This window comes from Ylistrum balloti, unplaced genomic scaffold (assembly GCF_031769215.1).
Source record: "Ylistrum balloti isolate Yb309-2 unplaced genomic scaffold, AGI_CSIRO_Ybal_v1 Utg369850, whole genome shotgun sequence".
NCBI lineage: Eukaryota > Metazoa > Mollusca > Bivalvia > Pectinida > Pectinidae > Ylistrum > Ylistrum balloti.
In genome coordinates this window covers 1,029,740-1,052,509 of record NW_026782003.1, presented here as the reverse complement: position 1 = coordinate 1,052,509, position 22,770 = coordinate 1,029,740, and the positions used below count along the sequence as shown (strand labels likewise).

Here is a 22,770-nt window from a genome sequence, read left to right as displayed (position 1 = left end):
CACTTCAAATCACAACAATATGCGAATGAAATATAAGCTTGTATTGCTGTTGAAGTAATGTCATCCTAGTATCCGATCATGCTAAACGTATGCGATTTCCTTTTTATACGTAAAACAGTAAAGTATCGTGTTAGGATTTCTTTGGCTAGACTGCATTGTAAAATGACCACATCATTAGTGGAAATTGGTTGACACCAATATCATTACATCTCGTTTTGTTTTAACATATTGATACAAAACTATTGCAATTTACATGTAGATGTTTATAAAAATATGTTTTGTTTCGATTTTTTCGAGTTTTAGAAAGTATTTAATTTTGTTTTTGTTTTTGTTTTTTTGTTTGTTTTTGTTTTTGTTTTTAAAATGATCTTGTTTTTTAAGGCAAGAAAAAACAAGAAACAAAATAGAAAAGAAGAACTATCATCTAACATGTCTTTCATATTGATCGGTATGTTAATAGCTGCGATTTAAACGATTTCAGATTTCTCTTTTGTGGTGCTTTAGCGGTTTCTGATTGTGGAATCGTGTTGCTTTATGACAATGAAGTAGCAATGTACCAAATTTAATCCAAAGTTATGTTTTATATCACAGCCATGAACCAATACTGTATAAATCAGACTTGTAAATATCTGACGTATCATTTTATGCATGCTTGAACGTGCTATTGCATCCTTTGTGAACCTTTCTGAAGAATAAGCTACTCATGAAACAAGACAGAATTGAATTACACTTTTAAGCTTCATATGCCTTATTTGAACTGATATCATTAGTATTGAGAGCGCTCGATATAATAATACATATTAAAATAAAGCAGGGTCTGTTTTGTAAAAATAATGATACAATCAGGTGTAATTAAATCCATTATTTTAATGTATTTGTTGGCAATTATGACCCACATCCCTGGACCCACATGTTTGAGCGTTTTTATCTCGATTCACGAGGTTGTTGGATGGATAGAGAGCTTGTATTGATGACATCATCATTGTTTACTCGGTTGGAATGAGAAAGCAATGGTGGTATCGTATGTTGTGATGGAGTGGCATCGGAGCAAAACGTTATATCATGTAATTGTGATACGTTATTCTTTAGCATCGTAGTTATAGGTATAGTGTACCGATGGTAAGGGAACCACTCCATCCGCTATAGATTAATCAAGTTGTCAATATTGTGAATAACATTTCAGGGGAGACAACTCTGACAATATTTGATCTTGAAACATTCTCCGTGTATCTTCCACATTATTATAACATATAATCTTCCTCGTAGAGGGAAGAAACAACTCTATTTGCTTTTTGTTTCTTAGTATTTTGTATTTTGTATGTATAATCTACAGATATGCTTAGTCAGCTGGATAAAATCATGATTATATACACTTTGTGACCTTTTTATTTAACAATGACATGACTTTGAACAGAAGCCCATACTGCTAGTGACACAATCAGAGCATATTGTTAATTATCTGACGATTAAAAGCAAACGATAGAAGACAAGAAAATTCTGGATATGGGTACATACATATGATTGATGAAATATACAAATTCCCTTTAAACGGGTCAAGCCGAAACTCTTTCTTGGTAAGTGTGATTCCGTCTAGGTAGTGATAACATATCGATACACTACATACATTTGCCACTGTTGAGATTAACGAAGCAATATATTCGATGTGTGTTTATTCTTTACTTCACCACACATTGTGTCTCCTCATCCTGTCGATCGGGGCAGGAGATGCAGTGAGAAAGGTTTCTCTGGGATCGCAAACATCTGATATATATATGGTACCTCAGTGACGTCCTTCGGTAGGATGATTTTGTAGTTTCTCACAATCTACAAAACAGAATCAGTAATTTCATTTCTTTTCTGCTTAAATTTGTCGGATTATGTGGTGGTATATAGAGACTTTAGATTTTCAAACAGAAATTCTGTATCCGGTCATTTTTCGGGGTGAATTTATATAGATTAGTCAACTCGGATTGACAAGTAACGACACAATAAATACAGGATAACGAAGCTGCAATTTGTCAAAAGAAGAACAACGTATGAAAGAGTTGTTTTGACTGTAATTCTTTTCACGAATAGTTCAAAATAGAATAGATTGTAGAATAATTTGTTATATATAAATAGTGTCAAAAGTAAATGTATTACTTCTTAGCTCTTTTACTTGTGTACTATCAATGATGTCATGAAAAAGCACATCTTCACAAGTTACAGACGCCAAATGATATTAGAAAACAGATATAAGTGTCCTGGCCCCAGCTTCACGAAATTCCCTTAGATTAAGGTAATCTCAACTTTCATAGAAAAAGCTTTACGTACGCTGATTTTCTATGAAATTTAGGATTTCACTTTTTTTAAGGAAGAAACCTTGAAACCGGTTCCAGATCTTTATCATCTATTAAGATTTATGACGTCTTTAAAAGATGGAATTTTCTGTTAAGAAAAACATAATCCTCTTAATTTGCTGATTTCTTGTTTACTAAAGAAAAGTCACAAAGAAATTCCTATATTTTGTAAGGAGATGAATTTGGTAAATGTTCGTTTTTGCAGAATTATATAGAAATAAATTATATCGAGTTGAAAAGTTTTATAACCTGAAATGATACAACATCAAACACGGGTAAAATGTTCATCTGTAACGTTTGTTGCTCATGCGTTGTTGGACCTGGAGTGCGAGTCTTAAATTTTTCGTCTCGCTTGTTATAATCATGACATTGTATATATTGTATTGTGATTGGAAAAAAAGATGATACCTTTGATACGCATATGTAAACTTCAATTTCTGCGAAGCGTTTACCAATACAGTCCCGAGGACCAAATCCGAACGGCAGTTGTGCAAAAGCGTGTATATGCGTTGGTCCCGAACGCAGCCAGCGCTCAGGTAAAAACATTTCCGGGTCGTTAAAGTATTCCTTGTCCCTCCCTATTACACTGTTACCTCCGGCGATAACGCACTAAAATAAAGGTACGTGTTACATTAGCACTCTTACACACTCTATACAATGTGGAAAAATACAGGCAAGCTTCGCCATTGATGATTGAAAAAATGTTTTTGTTCCGTAATGTATGATCTATGTATACGAAAACATAATTTCAGCAAATCATTTTGCTGTTTTACTCGAATCTTGTTAGAATTCACATATACATATAACCGGATGGTTAAGTCCCTAGTTACATAAAATATAAATCAATTTCAATCACCGTGTTGATGAGTATGTTTTTGTTGATAATTGACCCGTATATAACACCAATTATAAAAAAGGAAACATTAACAGAGTAAAATGCGAATATCTATCAAGTCGGAGCATATATGATGTATCATCCGCGTAACCCAAACAGATGACATATGTCTATTCATTATCTAAACCTTACCCGTTAAAAAAAACAACAGTCAACATTATCATAGTTCAAACTCAAATCAAATAAAACTAGGACAATATATGAGCAAACGAAAGATTTACACAAAGACTCCTGAAAAAGTACAAGGAGAATAGGACCAGGTTTCCGGAAGAGTAAGCGTTTTCTGCTCCATCGACGACAGTAAGTAATGATTTGTTAATAAATAAAAGAAATAAATTCTAGTGCATGATTAACAAGATTGTACAAACTACAAAATTAATAGTACTTTAATATAGTACAGCCAAATAATGCATCATACGAATGTTTCGTCCTTGTAGGACTAGTCAGTGATGCTAACAGCCTAGAAGGTTACTGAGAAATTTTCAAAGTGACAAAAAAAATCATCAAAAGACAGATGGGAATATGTACTGGCCCCATTATGCCATAGATTTCCTTATTCTTATAAGTCGGACACAGTACCAATAATTAAAAGAATTAAAACGTGGCATGCTTACTCCCTTGGGAATATGGTATCCTAGTAATTGGATATCTTTTTGTAGTACCCTTGAACTTCCGATTGATACAGGAAACACTAGCCTGTAACATGAAGAAAGATAGACTCTTCAAAGGTTATATATAGTTAGGTGAGGCGCCTACATGTAATAAGAAACGTCATGATATATAAAAGAATCAAAATTTGCTTTATCGCGGCGTGTTTAATCACTCCAAATAAACTAATGATTTTAGAGTGGTTGAAAGAGTTGATATTGATAAAAGTCATGATACCATAAAAATTATGATAAATTAGAACAATGATATGTATACAAATCTTTCACACATCATTACCAATGCAAGTAATTTCAGAGACTATGTGAACTCTCTAAATCCGTTATGAAGACAGCTGATTGGTATCATATTTCAAATAAACAAGACAGATAAGTGAACCGACTGAACAAATTATAGACGATATAAACTGTATTCTGTCGTCCAGAGATAACAAAGTCAACAGTAAGGAAAAATATATTACTGTTTGGGTCCCAGTAAATAGAAAAAGTGTTTTTATATTTATTGATTACTAAAATACCAACGATTAGCAGTTAACTTCAGTTCAGATGTTCAGATGACAACAATGCATGTTCAGGGGCGACCATTTACTTACCTGAATGACTCCTTAAGACAGGCCTTAAGGTATGGAAGGTGTAACAATGCATCCTCACTGATAGGGCCAGACGGAGGGATGTGATCTCGGATCTCCTCGAACAGCTTTTCTTGTTTGTCTGGATTCCGTGCCAGTTGATAAAAGAGAAAAGTAATCGCCATGGCCGTCTACAAGTAGAAATGAATTTCATACGTAGTGTCATATCACAGTCTGAAATTATTTGTGAAATTTTGTTCCATATATAGCCTGTAAAATCCAAAAAAAATCTATTGCATTTATATTGAGCAGTAATACAATAATTGCATTTATTATAATGTTGAAATCAAGTTATCCAAAGGTAACATTCAGGTAGGACGTTGATTTGTTTGAATATATTTGGCCAAGGGACACAAATAATTTAATCACAATTAGGAAATATTGAACTGTCCCTGAACGATCTGGTCATGCACATGTACTTCAAGTGATATTGTAAAGAAGTTATGATTGGAAATTCGCAATGATTTAAATAGGATTTAGGATAAGATTTTTTCAGCATCATTTGCATTCTTTCGGTTTTACTAAAATTTTAAGCACTGCACATGAAACCAAAATTGAAACGTAAACAGATCATTCAGTAATTACACAAATTATGCTATAAACTCGTTCAAGCTGTTTAAGCTGTTAATCAGGATATATTTCTACCTACCGAATCCAATCCAGCTATAAAAAGGTCCACCAGGTTGTTGGAGATCATTTCTGAAGTCATACCTGGAGTGTTTATCATATCCAACATTAGGTTAGCCTTTTCATCACCAGTCGTTCTGTTGTTCAGTTCATGTTTCGCCCTTTGCAAATGTCCATCGGCCATTCTGAATATTTTCATTTTTAGATATAAAACATGTAAATATTTTCGTCTTAGGGTATAGGGATACAAAACATGCTGAATGTTTTCGTCATTGGGTATAGGGATACAAAACATGCTAAATATTTTCGTCTTTGGGTATAGGGATATAAAACATGCTAAATATTTTCGTCTATGGGTATAGGGATACAAAACATGCTAAATATTTTCGTCTATGGGTATAGGGATATAAAACATGCTAAATATTTTCGTCTATGGGTATAGGGATATAACACATGCTTAATATTTTCGTCTATGGGTATAGGGATACAAAACATGCTAAATATTTTCGTCTTTGGGTATAGGGATACAAAACATGCTAAATATTTTCGTCTATGGGTATAGGGATATAAAACATGCTTAATATTTTCGTCTATGGGTATAGGGATATAAAACATGCTTAATATTTTCGTCTATGGGTATAGGGATACAAAACATGCTGAATGTTTTCGTCTTTGGGTATAGGGATACAAAACATGCTGAATGTTTCGTCTATGGGTATAGGGATACAAAACATGCTGAATGTTTTCGTCTATGGGTATAGGGATACAAAACATGCTGAATGTTTTCGTCTATGGGTATAGGGATACAAAACATGCTGAATGTTTCGTCTATGGGTATAGGGATACAAAACATGCTGAATGTTTTCGTCTATGGGTATAGGGATACAAAACATGCTGAATGTTTCGTCTTTGGGTATAGGGATACAAAACATGCTGAATGTTTTCGTCTTTAGATATATAAGTATGCTGAATATTTTTATTTTTAATTATAAAGAGAAAAACGTGCTGATTTTTTTCATCTTAAAACATAAATATAAAACATGCTGGACATTTTCGTATTAGATATTCAGATATGAAATCGAACAACAAATCTACGAAACATCTCAAATGCATTCATTTTCTTGATTTTGTAAATGAGCAAGTCATAAGTCCTGCTATAACGCAAATAATTCTTTGTAATCTTTGAGCTTTGATAAAGCTCTGAACCCCCGAGAGAGATTATACTTAAGTAAATGCTGATGAATTCGCATCACATGTATGGAAGCCAAAGAGGACAAATGCCAAACGAAAATAAATCTCCTATATCTAGCAAGAGTTTTTATTTGCACTTGATCACCGTTCCTCTGCCTTGTTGAATTCATCAACAGTGCTGACCCACCTTCTCAAGAAAGCGATGTGTTCCACAAATTGTCTGTAGGAGGATGTTTCATACAACAAGAACCAAGGCAGTGAGTACATCGATTCTCCAATGGCGCCAAAAACACCTCGCACATGTTTCAATATGGTGGTCGCGTCGTTTCCACTTGTCTTATTCAGGCAGCCGAGTCGCAGACCAAAACATAATGTACCTGCCCCTGTTAATAATGACACCAGTGATTTCACAAGAAGAATGGTGCAGATGGAACGAAGAATGTTGGTATCAAGAACTCGGAAGGGTGTTTCTCTATACAATGTTTATAATTTTAATCACAATACCTTCTGTGGTAAAGTCTAGGCAAGGCAACGGTAGATCCTCCATTATATGGTTGTTTCTGAATTTCTCCACAAAGTCATCAGCAACCTCACTCAATTGGGGTATAAACTTTGAGAGGTTCTTCGGCTTTTTTAATGTCATTTGAGGTGGTCGTCTCATTTCAAACCATTCTTTCCCTTGTCTGTAAAGGATCATTTATACGCTCATAATATCTTTTTGATACGAAAATATATGCCTTTCGCACCACTGCTTGTATTGAACTAAGTGCACCTTTATTGGTCAAGAACATTAGTTAAGGTAACATAATGTTTGTAAAAACATGTTCCTAGTCTTTTTTTATTTCCAACAAAGAACAATGATACAAATAAATATAAATATTATCATAGGAATAATGACTTAGATTGTGCGAGGTTTTACTTACAAAATAGATATTGACGGACATGCTTGACCCTTGTAGAAATGTTCCAGAATCATTATAGACGGTCGCTGTGGATAGCGTCCTTCCGTACGGAAGGCTTTCTCAATAACTGAAGGCTCAAACAGGAACACCATCCACCGTTTGCCCATGCGTGCTTTACAGATAGGACCATAACGCCGTTTGTAGTCCATCATCAGTTGATCGAGGCGAGTGATTTTAAACTCGGCTTCAGATAAAGCATGTCATATTATCTTCCTATGTTACCGATCACAAACAAATAATACAATCAAATGATTTGCCTTGAATGATATTTTATTACCAAAATGTGTATATAGAGGACACCAACTTGTTCAAGAATTATCAAAAATATATCTAGATAAATTACATTATTGAATATTTTCTACATTGGTAAATTTTCATCCCGTATGCTTCAAATGATCGCTAAACCTTATACCCCAATTTAAATGACGTCAGTATTGAAAACCGTTAGAACTTCCATGCTCGCCTTGCACTTGTGTAACTCCTCGAACCTTTATATAACACAGTGTGCGCATGCTAGGTTAGAACAAACTTGGTATTACAGCGATCCTAAAGTGATTTCACACAGAAAGGTGTATCACGATGAAGTATCCAGTTAAATTGAACTTCTCCAATATTGGGAACTGTTAAAGAATACGAGAAGAGGGAAATTTCCAAATTAGGTATATGCTGATCCGGAGGATAGGGAAAATATGTCTTCCGATAAAACATGTTGGCTCTGTTTTCATACTCTCTTGCATTCTTTCCGTACCCTGAATATCTTGACCCATCACTTATTCTAAGAGCCAGATACACTGAAACACTTACTGAATGGTTTCAGCTGCAGCCGGAGACCAATGAATGGCCACTGATAGATTCCGGATGGTCCAGGGATGTCTTGGAAACTTCTGGCAATGTTGGCATCAGTGGGGTCAGCACTGGTCATATTACTCCGTTGCCAGTTGCCAACTACGCATGTATTCACCATACGTCTTCAACAAGTAAGTTTTATAGGCTTAATCTTCATAGCACATTTAATAGTACTTTCTTAATTGTGGTGGGAAATTATTCATTTTATAAAAACACTATCACAGAATATGACCAGAAGAATGTTTTACATGGAAACTCCCAGGAAAATTCAAGGAGAATCATTCCGGGTGTTCCAGAAGGAACGCGTCTAACGCTTTATCGGCGAAACCCGCCAGGAAATTTTGTCTGTCTTAGTAAATATTGTACGCTTCCCAAATGAGAACAAGGTAAACAATATGGTAACCACCAGGACCATATTATAAATGAGATGTGAATGACGAACGCATTTCCCCCCCAAAATACGCCTTAAAAAGCAACAGAATAAGAAACTCACCATCGTCGTCGATTACTATACTAGCTAAATAAGCAACCATAAGAAGCGTCTATGAAAATCATACAAAGGATGCATGAGTGAAGAGCACCTTTTGATACAAAGAGTTAGATACAGTAGAGCCAAACAATTAAACTGTATCATACAGCTGTTTCGTTCTACAAGGACTGGTCAGGGATGCTAAGGGCCCGAATCTTAAGCCAAGGAGGCGACTGAGAAAATCCAAAGTGATCGAAATAAATTTCTAAAACTAGATGGGGAGGTGCCCATTAGCCCATCAACTCAGTAAATGTACATCTGATAATTTTAGAAGAATGCGAATGGATATATTCTGTATAAACCACATTATCGCAAACCAAAAAAATAAAACCATGAAAAAGATATTGATACTGAATTCGATTAAGATTCATATACTTATGAAACATAAAGGAAGTTCCATTTGGTATTTTTAAATGTCTTTCTAACTACTTGTCACGTAAACACTTGTAATTAAAATTACAATGCATACATGTAATGAAGTATGAAATAACACTGAAAAAAGTCTAATGTTTTTTTTAAGTCAAATTAGTATCTATTTATAGAGCAATGCTAATCAAATATGAAACCAAAATATATCAGGTACCTTATGAAGAATATGCATTGAAGAAACCTCTATTGAAATAATGTTCAAAATTGAAATATTATTTCAATAGTGAAAAACATTATTGCAATAGTGGTCGCAGATTCAATTGAAATACGACTACAACAATAGTTGCACCAATACAACGATATCGCATGCAGCGTTCACAATTGAAATAATATTTCAATACAGCTGACATTATTACAATAGTAGCCATGATTGAATTGAATCTGCGACCACAATTGAAGTAATTTTTTTTCACCATTGCAATAATTTTTCATAGTGAACATTATTCCAATAGGGGCATCTACAATGCATATGTGTTTACCTACATAGAAGGAGCTGAGCCCTTATTACTAAAAGATAACAAAGCGAAAAGACGAAAACTCGCAAAAACAAAAAAGACGAAAAGACGCCACAGCAAAGTAACAAAGACGTCGTTTTATCTTCACGCTTTCAGGCCTTTTTTCCAAGGTTTGGTGTCTTGTCGTTTCACTTTGGTCACTCATTCGGAACATTTTTTATTCACTTCAAAATATTTTGATTAGATGATATAGCAGAAAATGGGCAAGAGGCTCTATCTATGCAAGGCCTTCCCTTAGGGATACATACATTTCAAACAATAATAAAATTTTAATTCAGTCATTAAGATATTAGCACGTGGAATATTAAGCGGTACTTTTTCCAGTAAATATTCATAGATAGGAAAGACGGGTGCTAAAAATGCACACTAATATATGTTTATTCAGGTAAATAGATACACATTTATAATCAGTATGATTTTTTCAATATCAACATTTAACAACTATATAATAACAACACTTGGATTACTTTACAGCAGACCAATAGAAGATATTGTTAATATAAGTTGATTATATTATAAGACTGACTAAGTCCTCATGTCACCACTACCACCCCAGATTATAACCCTGCAGCTCTAAAATGTCCATAACACTAAAGACGCAAAGTCATACACCAGATGGTACTGGTTCGATAAAGGTATCTGCCAAAACTAGAGGCTAAAAATATTTTATTGTGTTTTATAGATATAAAATATAAATGATATAATGCAATGAATATCTAAAACATTATCAAATTGAATATTGAAAATTGAATAAAAGAATATATATATCACGAAAAAAGCAGAAGTATTATAAATATCTATTTAAACAAGATTTCCATGATGAGTCTTAAAATAACTAAACAAGCTGTGTGATGTAGTTTCACTTGTCTCCATTTTAATTTCAATTGTAAATTTGTATTGAAAGATCCTATTAAGTTGTGTACAATCTTTTGATATTGAATCCGGGATCATAATCATGTATTTTTATAATATGTAAAGAATCAGGTACTTCGAACATATCTTAGGAAGCATGTACTTCTAAAATATCTTAAGTAGCATGACACAGCACAAAATGTTTTATCATGGCGTGCTTACATAATCCATGGTTATGCATGTGAAATATTTAACTGTGTTCATGTAGTAAGAAAATAATTAAAATTCACAGATTTTAAAGTGATTTAAATACGTTTCTGATTAACATTTAATTTGTTATAAAATATTAAATAGTGAAAAAATTAGTTGAAATAAGTTAAAGACACTGTGAAACATCCAACATCATGATCTCAAATCTTTCATCCATCTCCATATTGCAAATTGAAACAAACCTTAAAATAATCTATGCACTAAATAATAATTCACTAATAATCTTACCTTCGTAATAAACGTTTCAACATCTCGGTGAGGTTGTAGTTATGATGAAAATATATTTCAAACCTCCAAAGCTCACAAAACGAGAGGACCAACTGATAAAATATGGTAAATGAAGATAAGCGACAGTGGCTACACTCAAATAAAGGAAGAACTCAGATAACGCTAAAGTGGTCAACAGTCAACCCCTGACACCCAGAGTACACAGAGATAACGGCTGGTGCCTTATATTTTCATCTGTTTATCCTATATTGTCACTGAATACAACAATTTAAGACCGGCCTTATCATCCCATCCAGTCTACTTACGATCTTTGGAGTGCTTATTTAAATAAACGTTGACAGCTATATTTAGGTATGCACAGCTTGCAATCATATCAAAATATCGGTTACATGATAAAATATGCGAATGTCTAGCTGAGAATATATACAGGAATTTAGTATTTTCAAACTAGTGTGAGGTAGAGATGACTTCCGATATTACTTGATATTAATTATTTAACAAAAACTTTTAGTCGTCTGGCAGATGAAATTCCTGGCAAATTATCAGCCAATGGTGTTTCGAAAATTTCGGTTAAAATTAGAAAGAAACCAAAATAATACAAAGATACAGGATTTATTCCGCAGCTGCAGCAATATCTAAAAGAGTTCTTTAATGCTAAATTAATTGTACATCACATTTCAATCTTTATCACTAACATTTATATTTGGCGATACAGCACTTCAAACTTTATGATCATGCTTACGATAATATCCCATAACATTCAGCTACAAAACTTATACAACCTGACATCCGCACTAGATGCTAAACATCTCGCACATTAACTCAACATAAATAAAGTGGAACCAAATATCAATATCTGAACGAAGGGAAAACTTGATCAAGAGCACTTACTTAAAAATAAATATCTCTACCATGTATCAAAAAAATGTAAAATGATTAGGCGTTGTTATTGACATTAATAATAATAGATCGAAGGTTTTTACCGGTAACATGTACGATATATTAAGCTTCTAATTTTCTTCGTCATGAAGATAGCGAGTGGAGTTACTTCGGCCTTCCTTTTTATTAAGTTTATACCTTACTATAGGTTCACACAAAAATCTCTGTTGTTAGTAATTTTAATAGGGATATGTTAGTTTGAACTTTTAAAGAACAGATATTCAAGTTTCAAGTCTTCCCCAATTGTTTTCCACCCAACTTGGAAAATACAAACGAATCGCCAAAGTGGGTGGAAATCGGGACATATTTAGCCTACCGCAAGTCGTTTCTATAAGAATACGTGAAATCAATCATAAATAAAACATCAGAAAACTTTTTCGAGCGCAATTACAGATTGTGCGTTTAGGTTTTTATTCCCTCATTAAAATAACAACAAGACTGGTTTGCCTGTCGTAGTTTTCTTTCTACTCTCCAAGATATATATATATATATATATATATATATATATATATAGAGAGAGAGAGAGAGAGAGAGAGAGAGAGAGAGAGAGAGAGAGAGAGAGAGAGAGAGAGAGAGAGAGAGATTATATATTTCATAAAGATCCTATTCAAAAGATTACACCACCATATTTGCTTTTTATCAAGACCAGGCATGACCAGTTTCAGACATATTATCCTTCCTCCTAGAATACTATGCAAAAATTCATTGGAGCTATATAAACTCATATAAAGGAGGCACCTTGCATCTTAACCTGATGAGTTTTCCAGTCAAGCTCAAGTGAAGTATGAGAACAACTGGCTCAAATATACATGATGTAGTACCACTGATAGCCTTCTAGAAATTATAACTAATACGCATTGCTTTGGTATCCACAATACACCAAAGCTCATCCAAAAGAGCACCAAATGTTCATGAAATCTCATGCTTCAACAAATCTTCAGGCCTCTCGTTGGATTATAATGATATGCCAACCAAATTTAAAAATAGAGGAACAGAGGAAATTTACAAGGGGACATCTCTCCAACTTTCATACGAAGTGGTTGTATCATTGTTGGTCAGTTGCTATTGTTTTGGAGCCCGTAATACAGATATATTAGAGAGCTGCAAATCAGCAGTGTGGTGAAACTTTATGAAGTGGAGAGTTTACATAAACCCTAAACTACGAAATGACACTCAAAACCACTTGGGTAGAATGAGTACAAAAATTAAGAAACGTGTATTTTATCGATGATATGTACCCGATCAATTTGTTACATACATGACGGCGACCGAACTTGTATCATAGGTTCGTAGCACACTTTAATTCAACTATAAATTCTAGCATATTTACTTTCTGCTATAATAGATTTTTTATCAAAAACTTGCTAAACACCTACGGCTGTATCCGGTGAGACAAGAAATGGAACTATTGACGAACGATAAACCATATTTATGAACACATACTTCCAACATGTCACTATTTAGTAATATCTGGCTCACAAAATACAAATTGTTTCTAAAAATATCGCCCTCAATTCAAATTCACTTGACGCAGGACGTGACCACGTGATCGAATTCGCGGAATCAGGTATCCCGGAGTACAGAACTAGGTAGGTATGACTTCATTTACTTAGAATAAGAAACGAGTTATTTATCAAGCACTTTTCACATGTCTAGATAAAAACAATTACATTACGCACTGGTCATAATGATACTCACTTTCGTTTTGATACAAGTGAAGAAACGTTAGCCATAATGTGTGTAGCATGTACAGTTTTATACCAGGGAATACCCAGTAATGCTCGACAAGACTGGAAGTTAAAAAAAATAACATGCAATACATATGTCTTATTGAAATCGTATGATGTTTATTTGTAAAATGCCTCAATTTAGAGAAATAGCTGACAGTATGTAATGCTTTCTTGAAGGATTGTTCCTACTATCGTTTTACATTACTTTATAATTGCGCCATTAGATTGACTTCCTGGTTGTACAAATTGAGAATCAAACATACAAACAATCAATCTTACAAGGGGGGTCTTTGTCCGCAAAAATGTATTTAATTTTCATTAATGAATTATTAAATGAAATTGAAGTATGTGGTAAAGGAGCTGTAATTCTTGACTTAAAAGTAAATATACCTACTCAGGCGGATGACATGTGCCTTGTAAGTACGATTTTTCATAGTTTACAAGAAATGGTCAACAGATGTGAAAACTACAGTAAGAAATGGCGTTTTACATTTTCCTCTACCAAAAGTAAAATTGTATTATTTTCTGATAAACGTACTTTACACAATATACAAAACATTTACCTTTACAAATGTGTTTTACCGGTAGTTGAAGAAATTAAACATGTTGGCATTTTATTAAATTGTAAAAGAAATTCATTTGAAAGAACTAATAGAGCATGTTGTAACTTAAAAACTGGTATTATGTCTCTCCTGTAATATCTGACAGTATGTAATGTTTTACTGAAGGATTGTTCCTACTTTCGTTTTACATTACTTTATAATTGCGCCGTTAGATTGACTTCCTGGTTGTACAAATTGAGAATCAAACATAAAAACCATTGTACTAAAACAGAAATGAGTTTAAATCGTTTTTGATATTTTGTCTTGAAATATATATACGGGATATGAATTTTTTTTTAAATCTCTATATCCTCCCATCATATCAGCATAAACTAACCTGCTAACATATATTTATGACCTCCCGACCATGATCAGATAGTGTTAGAGTTGTCATCGTTTACATTAATATTATGAATTATGATAGGCTTAAACTTGCTGAAAAAAAAGGATTTGATAAACTCTATAAATCACCCTGATGTTTATACTAACCTCGGTCTACTTCCCAACATTTTACATTCATACAGGCAACGACTGACAACTTCATATGTTGATATATTTCTAATATTGAATACAGACTATACGGTCAAATTCTAAAACCTTCAACAAACGAAATTACACCATTACATATTATAATCTAATATTATGTTCTTCTGTTTTAAACTTGGAGTTCATATCATTCGGCTGATCTAAATTTGGAAACATGGAGTCCATTTGTTTCTAAATTTAGAAAGGTATATAGTTTATATATCGACATACGCCAGATCTCTTATCCAATCAGAAGAATATAAAATCTTGACGTAAGTATTTGGCCTGCCTTCATTCAGTAATAAGGAATCTTTTTATTTCGTATGTGGTTGGGAAACAAACTTCAACTTTTCTGTAAAATTCATAACAACATGGCCTCTTCTTACCTAAAGGATATTCTCCCACCTCTTGTATCTAGTTCAACTGCATATAATTTAAGAAACTCTGAGAACTATTCAATTCCAATTTTTTTCATTTAAAGTCTTCACTGAACTTATTTATCCCTTCCACTATAAAGTTATGAATTGCACTTGACCTTAATAACAAAACAGCACCTTCCTTCCTGATTTTTAAAGATTCCCTTAAAAACTCTAAAAGAGTTTTTTTTTAAGTATCGAGTTATTACTTAGCCGGTGACCACTCCGTCATGACTGCGTCACTGTAAATGATGATCGTTTTGATATTAATCCCTAATTAACTTTCCAAATAATTCATGTAAAACAGGAACACAAAACATGATATGCGTATCATTTAAAGAAATTTGATATTTCGTTCGTTAAGTATCGGTTAGAATCATAAGGTACTGTGATAATTATGTATTGTTTGTTAAAGAGAGAATGGCCGCTGGTACCAGTCATCTGCTGTCTGCTGCCATCGACTTTGGAACAACATTCTCTGGATATGCATTCTCCACCAAGAACGACTTCTTGTCCAATCCCCAAAACGTGTCATCATTCACGTGGTCGGCTGGTTCTGGATGCCTCCAATCCCTAAAGACATCAACGTGTGTACTATTTGACCCTAAAGGCAATTTCCATTCCTTTGGTTTCGAAGCGGAGGACAAATACTGCGATTTAGCATATGACAATCTCCACAAAGACTGGTATTATTTCAGGAGGTTCAAGATGGTTCTGTACCACCAAAAGGTAAGTTTCATAAAATCTTCAGGTCAGTTCTCATTTTGATGTTGTGTTTTTTTTCAAAATCTACCTTTTACAAAAATACCCGCCGGATAAGCAGCTTATATATAGTGCTTTTATCATCCAAGGATTCCTCAGAACAAATTGGGACATAAGCCAGACATTCCTACAGAATATGGGTATTAAAAAGTTTTTGCTCTATTTTTCCATAGGGGTCCACTTCTCCTGCCCCTGGGGGCTAAGATATAACATTTATACAAAAATTATTCCTATTCATCTAAGAATGCATCAGACCAAATATGGAGAAAGATTTTAATTTTTAAAAAGTTTGCTCTATTTCTTCTTTAACCCCTACCGCTCAGGCCTCAGGTTGGTGATTTTTCAGACCCACCATTCACACAAAATTGAGTCTTATTTCCCAAAGGATGCTTCTGAGTTAATTTTGTCAATGTCCGCTCCTCGGTCGTTCATGGGTTCAAACAAATTATAAAATTATTGATGGTTGGTGATTTTGAGACGTTTACAAGAAAAACGTGATTGACTGTTTTAGATTTCTCTACAAACGTACTTTTATTGAATCTTCTGCGAGCATAACGAAGTATCTGAATAATTCTCTTTCAGGAACTAAACAGAAAGTTCCATATAAAGTCCCTTGATGGCAAGACGATGCCTGCAATGAAGGTATTTTCATCGGCTATTTGCTACCTAAAAAAACATCTCTTAAACACAAGTCAGATGCGTGGGGCAGACGTGCAGATGTCCGACATTGCATGGGTGTTGACTGTACCGGCGATATGGAGCGATCCCGCAAAGCAGTTTATGAGAGAGGCAGCAGTGGAGGTAAGTGTTTTGTCAAGGAATTGGAGATGCATACTGTTATCGGTTTTTTGGTGTCAGATAACTGGAAAATGAGTCAACTGAAAGGTTGTAAACATTGAAGAAACTAGATATCCATGCTGTGCTTAATTATATCTAAGTACTTAAAAATTACCATTGTAAAACATTCTACAAATTATTTGTAGTCACTCGATATTAAAAAATCGAACTCTCATGTGACAATGCTTATCATAGGATTCGTACAAACTTGTATATTAAGAATGGCGATGAGTGATATAAATGATTTTACGATGGCACTGTCAAATATTATGTTTCATCTCGGGTCATATTGGCCGTTTTGAAATTATTCCAACAAAACTTCATTTTTAATTCAAATATAAGTTTATTCGTGAACTCGTCTATCGTGTAAATCAATCGTCGGGCTTCGGAAACTGTATATTAATTTTCATTCAAAGGCAGGCATACCAAACAACCAGTTACAGTTATCCCTGGAGCCTGAAGCAGCCTCTTTATACTGTAAACATCTCCAAGTGCTATTGTCGGGTGACAATTTGACAGTGTTCAGGAATGGATCCAAATATATGGTTTTGGATGCTGGAGGTAGTGTATTTACAGTCATTTTTCTTGACTGGTATTTAGCTTGCCTATGTTGCGATAAAAAATGGTTGTTATTTACATAGCAACTCAAAGTTATAACAGATGTTTCCTCCCTTCATTGCCTCTATCCCATATTTATCGAATTATTTAACAAAATGTTATCTAATAGCGTAGCACATGGCGTCGTTGTTTGTCATGTAAACATTAAATTAATTATTTTCAACGTTGTAAATCACAAAAGATCAACAGTGTTGTTAATGAACCGTGTTTTATTTTAAAAACAATGTTACTTTCTGTTCATTACGTATAACAAAACGCTTAAAACTAATCTTCAATTTGCGTCATTATACACTAACTATGAGGAGGCTGTCAGTAACATTTTCCTAATTTTCACGTGGGATAAATATCTCACACGTATATAATATTGATGATATTGTCTGAAAAAGTTACATTTGACAAATTTTAAAGCCAAAATGTGGGGGATAAATTCAAATGGAAGCATGTGTTGTGCAACTTTGAAATCCTGACTTTACGTCATTGTGCAAATTATGACCTAACAATCGATTTCTGACTGACACAGCCAATGAAAAACAATCTAGGGTGTATTAAACCAGTGAAATACACTCAAAAATATTACATCGGCGCATTCATCTGTTAACAGGCCGGAATAATCATTTATTATGTGGATTGCTTTCATAAACAATCTCTATTACAGGAGGCACTATCGACATTACTGTCCATGAAGTGAAGCCAGGAGGAACACTTCGGGAATTATACAAAGCCAATGGTGGAGACTGGGGAGGAACGAAAGTGGACGAGGAATTTGAACGTCTGCTTAGTGATATTTTAGGACAAAAAACGTTCGATGCCTTCCAAAAGGAATGTGTACCAGATCTGCTAGAAATGCATCGAAGTTTTGAAGTAAAAAAGAGATCCATTAAGGCCACAGGTGACGACAAAGTTACTTTCTCTGTTCCTGTAAACCTGCTGGAGACATTTAAACGATTCAATCCAGGAGTTGTAATAAGCAACGTGATTGCTAATAATTCCAAATATTCGGGCGACGTGACATGGTCAGGAGACAAACTCCGTATATCTGCCAACCTAGCACGACGTCTCTTTAAATCCTCTCTCGACAGTATTTGTGGTCAGGTACAGATGCTCCTTGGGCTTCCCGAGCTGTCCGGCGTGACAGCCATCTTAATGTTAGGAGGGTATTCGGAGTGTCCCCTACTACAAAATGCCATCAAAATTACATGTCCAAATTTGCGATTGATTGTTCCAAGAGATGCTGGTCTAGTTGTCCTTAATGGTGCTGTGATCAACGGTCATACTCCATCTACCATATCAGAACGTGTTTGCAAGTTTACTTATGGGGCTAGATGCAGAAGAAAGTTCATAGAGGGGTTTCACAAAGAGGAGTACAAGACCACTAGCATTAGAGGAGTAAGATGCAATAACGTATTTGAAGTGCATGCCAGAATGGGAGATTCCATTCATATAGGGCAAGCATGCAAGCCATCTAAACATGTAGTCGTTAGTGAAAATCAAAAACGTATGCAAATAGGAATCTATGCCTCGAATAAAAGCGAGCCGCTTTACGTCACCGATCCGGGGTGCCAAAAACTTGGAGACATCGTCATTGACATGCCTGACACAACTAACGGAATTAAAAGAGGAAACAACGTCAGCATGACATTTGGTGGTACAGAAATAGAGGTGAATGCGGTAGATATTGATACCGGCAAGAAACATCGAGCATTCTTCAACTTCTTGGGATAAGTGACCAAAATGCACAGCCTACAATACAACTGAGCATTGCAAGGCTAACAAGGACAGTTGGTGCCTTCTTTCGAAAAGGGACATCACAAAGTTGTATCTCAACTTCAATATGCAAATAGTTTTTAATCGTATGTGTTCGTGTGAAATAAACTAAGCCTACGACTAAAATAGCTGCATTCATGCAAGTGTGTGTGTGTGTGTGTGTGTGTGTGTGGTGTGAAGATTTGATAAGAAAGCGTTTATGTTATTCTTTTGTTTTCAATAGCCATTATATATATATATATATATATATATAAAGGGTTATCATTTTACAATTATTTTGGATTTTTTTGGGTTACCATTGTAAAAGGGTTTTCATTTTAGAATTATGTTGATTGTTGTGGTTACCACAGTAAAAGGGTTATCATTTTACAATTATTATGGATTTTTGTGGTTATATTCATCCATTATTTGCATTACAAGATATATATGCAGAGAATAATTTGCACAGTAAAGAATTTAGCAGTTGCTTAAGATTTTATTCCAATGTGTTTATACCAAGCTAGTACTAATATAGGTATTATTGTAATATTTTCTTACAAATATGATTTAGCATACATGAATGTTGTCCATCAATGTAAACTTGAAATTCTCGATACTGAATTATCTGATATTTTTGTGTAATAGAAGCTGATCTTTCACTTAACATAGCAGTAATTCTAACTACATGTGCTGAATAGATTCATAGAGGTGACCATAGTTCTGGTTCTGGGGAGGTGCCATTATCCATAGCAACAAGAGGCCATAGGGCTTGTATCAGTCATCCAGTTTAGTTTGCTGAAACTGCTTCATAAAAACTAAAGGAAAAGTATTTGAAAGGCTTGTATCTATTTACCCTATAAGGCCCCTACTCTCTGCCCCAAGGAGGTCAAGATGCAGCTTATACAAAACAAACACTCTTTCCCCAAGGATGCTTCAGACCAAACATGGTCAAAAACCAACCATACATACCAGGTAAGTACCCACCATTTGAACAAAATTGACTCCTCCTACTGGAGGAGTTGGATTTTAAAGAATTTGCTCTGTTTCCCTAATTGGGCCCAGCCCCTTGAATGACGTCAATGTATCAAACCTGTTCTGGCTTTTTCAAAGGATTTCTTCCTTTATCAACAAATATTGAATGAATATTTAAATACAGAAAACTAAAACCTTTTTTCATGTTTAACATATTTACTTTGTTTCAGTTTCATGATAATAAAATATTTAGACGTTTGGTTTTGTTCCATGATTCCACTTGCACTGATCTTGTCATCAGACATACAGTTTGACAGTCGCTCACAGTAAAACATTTAAGGAACTGTTAGTCCATCCTGTGTACTTCACTCACACCACTTATACTATCACTAACAAAATCAACAAGTTTCCAACTTGAATGAAAGACTTAACAAATGACGAACTGATATCACTGTCCTTTCACACCCCTCATACAGCAGATGCAGCATGTTTCCCATCCAGGAAAATATTCTTGTTTTCTTTCGGACCAAAACGCTTTCACCCCCCATTCATGTGTTTAGCACTGTCAGAAATCGAGCAATCTTCATGATTTCTATATATACAATGACCATTAAACAGTCAAAAATAATAATTTATCAGTATATCTTGGCAATTTTCTACAAAGTATCAATGAATGTTGATTTTAAGAACACTTGTCATCATTTTTTGCTCTTCTTTGAACTGGACCTGAAATTTCAGTTAAAGAAAATGTAGTTCATAAAGAAACTTCACAATTATTTACTGGTTGAATGTTAAGATCCTAACTAAGATTAATAACAAACCATTTAATCCTAATTCTGATGTAATGTGTCTGTAGACATCTTCCTTTTCTCATGATTGTAGTATTTAGAGGGTATAGTGTCTTAAACAGTAGAACATGTATCATTTAATTTTCTTGTATTCACTAAACAAGATTGAAAATTTCATGTCATACAGCACAAGAAATTATACCAATCTTTCAATGTTTAAAGTGTACAGCAAACTACCAAATGACCTTGGTAACATTAGAACTAAGACTTATGCAACGACCAAATACAATACAAAACAGGTGTTTTGTAGATGGAATTATAATTCTAGTAAAAATAGTTCAGAGACTATACTGACTGTTAAATGCATTTTTGTGAGCATAAGGATACGATTTGTCTTTACTCTTTTCCTTGTCACTACGGTCACTTTTCTTGGACTTTTCCTTGTCTTTTTTTGTTCTCTGTGGCGATGCCTCCTCCTCCTGTAAACACAAACCATTAACATTACCTTATTGGCTGTATACGTTGTCACACATTAATAATGTTATCTCTTGAACTGTAAACTAACTGTATCAATGCTCCAATAATAAATCAATTTCTATTTTTCATATTTGTGTATCAAATGAATTTAATTTGAATATGCTACACCCATCAATTTGTTTTGTTATGAAGGATCAGCTTTTCTGAGGATTAAACTGTTCTACAACTGAACAAATACATTTTAATATTTCTGAGAAGAACCTACCTTCTACAACTAAACAAGGATTAGGTGTAGTAAGTTTTTCCTATGGTATTTTTTAAACAAACTGAAAAATATTCAAAAATCTGTCCTTCATCTAAGTAAATGAAATTTTCACTTAAAAGATGTATGTAATCATGTTTCTGCAAACAATTTATAAATTATTTCATTTTCAAATTTCACTAAAATATGACATTTTCTCTCCCTAAAAAGATCCCTCTTCCTGAGGAATGAGAAGAAAACTCACTGATAATTCAAAATACAAGTTTCAATATGACTATAAACTGAATCTGATGTGAACAGACTTCTAAATATTTTACTTTTTGACCTAAAAAGACACATAAAGAAAATCTTTGAACAATGAATTTGGTAGGTCAATATCACTACATTCCAAGTTTGACTAAACGGTCAATTTTAGTGTTATTAAGAAGGACCTACTTGTTACATTGCCAAATCCAATTATAATGGTCTTAAAAAGGACCTATAACTGTTACACTGCTGGAACAATCAATTTTAATGTTTCCAAGGAGGACCTACCTGTTACACTGTTGAACCAATCAATTTTAATGTTTCCAAGGAGGACCTACCTGTTACACTGTTAAACCAATCAATTTTAATGTTTCCAAGGAGGACCTACCTGTTACACTGTTGAACCAATCAATTTTAATGTTTCCAAGGAGGACCTACCTGTTACACTGTTGAACCAATCAATTTTAATGTTTCCAAGGAGGACCTACCTGCAACTGATTCAAACCAATTGTTATTTTCCTGAGAAGTACTGACCTGAAATACTGCCGAACTCATCAATTTGTCATGTTTCTGAGATTTTTCTGTAGATTTGCTGACATGTCTTTCTGCATCTCCATTCACTTTTGAACTTGATTTACCTGAAACAACCAACAATACAACCGATGACCAACTGAAATCTTTCAGTGATAACAGGACTGAATCTTCACAATCGCTAGATAAACAAATCATCAGTCAAATCAAATCTGTTAGGTATTTAAAACACATCACTTCTTCCTAATATCTGTATATCTGGTAAGATAACTTGTAACAATATCTCTGGTGTGACAAAATTTTGCTGTACATTCTGGTGTCAAGACATAATGTCAGACTTGAAAC

At 34.1% G+C, this 22,770-nt stretch overlaps 3 protein-coding genes across 3 annotated transcripts in view; 1 reads left to right on the top strand and 2 right to left on the bottom strand.

The window, feature by feature from the left end:
• Positions 1–1,701: 1,701 nt before the first annotated feature.
• On the bottom strand, positions 1,702–11,000 carry LOC132545497 (probable cytochrome P450 49a1). Its single transcript, XM_060209178.1, has 10 exons — positions 10,978–11,000; positions 8,113–8,276; positions 7,270–7,492; positions 6,851–7,029; positions 6,534–6,729; positions 5,178–5,340; positions 4,493–4,659; positions 3,849–3,930; positions 2,748–2,948; positions 1,702–1,824 (listed from the first exon to the last, which is right to left on the bottom strand). The coding sequence occupies exons 1-10, from the start codon at positions 10,998–11,000 to the stop codon at positions 1,702–1,704; spliced, it is 1,521 nt and encodes a 506-aa protein (XP_060065161.1).
• A 4,609-nt stretch (positions 11,001–15,609) lies between these two features.
• LOC132545615 (heat shock 70 kDa protein 12B-like) lies at positions 15,610–19,199 on the top strand. Its single transcript, XM_060209311.1, has 4 exons — positions 15,610–15,918; positions 16,534–16,752; positions 17,205–17,349; positions 18,062–19,199. The coding sequence occupies exons 1-4, from the start codon at positions 15,610–15,612 to the stop codon at positions 19,126–19,128; spliced, it is 1,740 nt and encodes a 579-aa protein (XP_060065294.1). The 3' UTR covers positions 19,129–19,199.
• Positions 19,200–20,317: 1,118 nt separating this feature from the next.
• LOC132545646 (THO complex subunit 2-like) overlaps positions 20,318–22,770 on the bottom strand; it is a 38,317-nt gene continuing 35,864 nt past the window's right edge. The window contains 3 exon segments of the mRNA XM_060209342.1: positions 20,318–20,847; positions 21,297–21,388; positions 22,429–22,532. Of these exon segments, the coding sequence (XP_060065325.1) occupies positions 20,820–20,847; positions 21,297–21,388; positions 22,429–22,532 (224 nt within the window). The 3' untranslated portion in view covers positions 20,318–20,819.

Coding starts and splice junctions, on each gene's coding strand:
- LOC132545497 (XM_060209178.1), bottom strand. CDS start 11,000: ATGTTGAAACGTTTATTACGAAG. Junction 7,030..7,269: donor TGTCCGTCAATATCTATTTT/GTAAGTAAAACC, acceptor GATCCTTTACAG/ACAAGGGAAAGAATGGTTTG. Junction 4,660..5,177: donor TTATAGCTGGATTGGATTCG/GTAGGTAGAAAT, acceptor TTCTACTTGTAG/ACGGCCATGGCGATTACTTT.
- LOC132545615 (XM_060209311.1), top strand. CDS start 15,610: ATGGCCGCTGGTACCAGTCATCTGCTGTCTGCTGCCATCGACTTTGGA. Junction 15,919..16,533: donor TGGTTCTGTACCACCAAAAG/GTAAGTTTCATA, acceptor ATTCTCTTTCAG/GAACTAAACAGAAAGTTCCA. Junction 16,753..17,204: donor TGAGAGAGGCAGCAGTGGAG/GTAAGTGTTTTG, acceptor TTTCATTCAAAG/GCAGGCATACCAAACAACCA.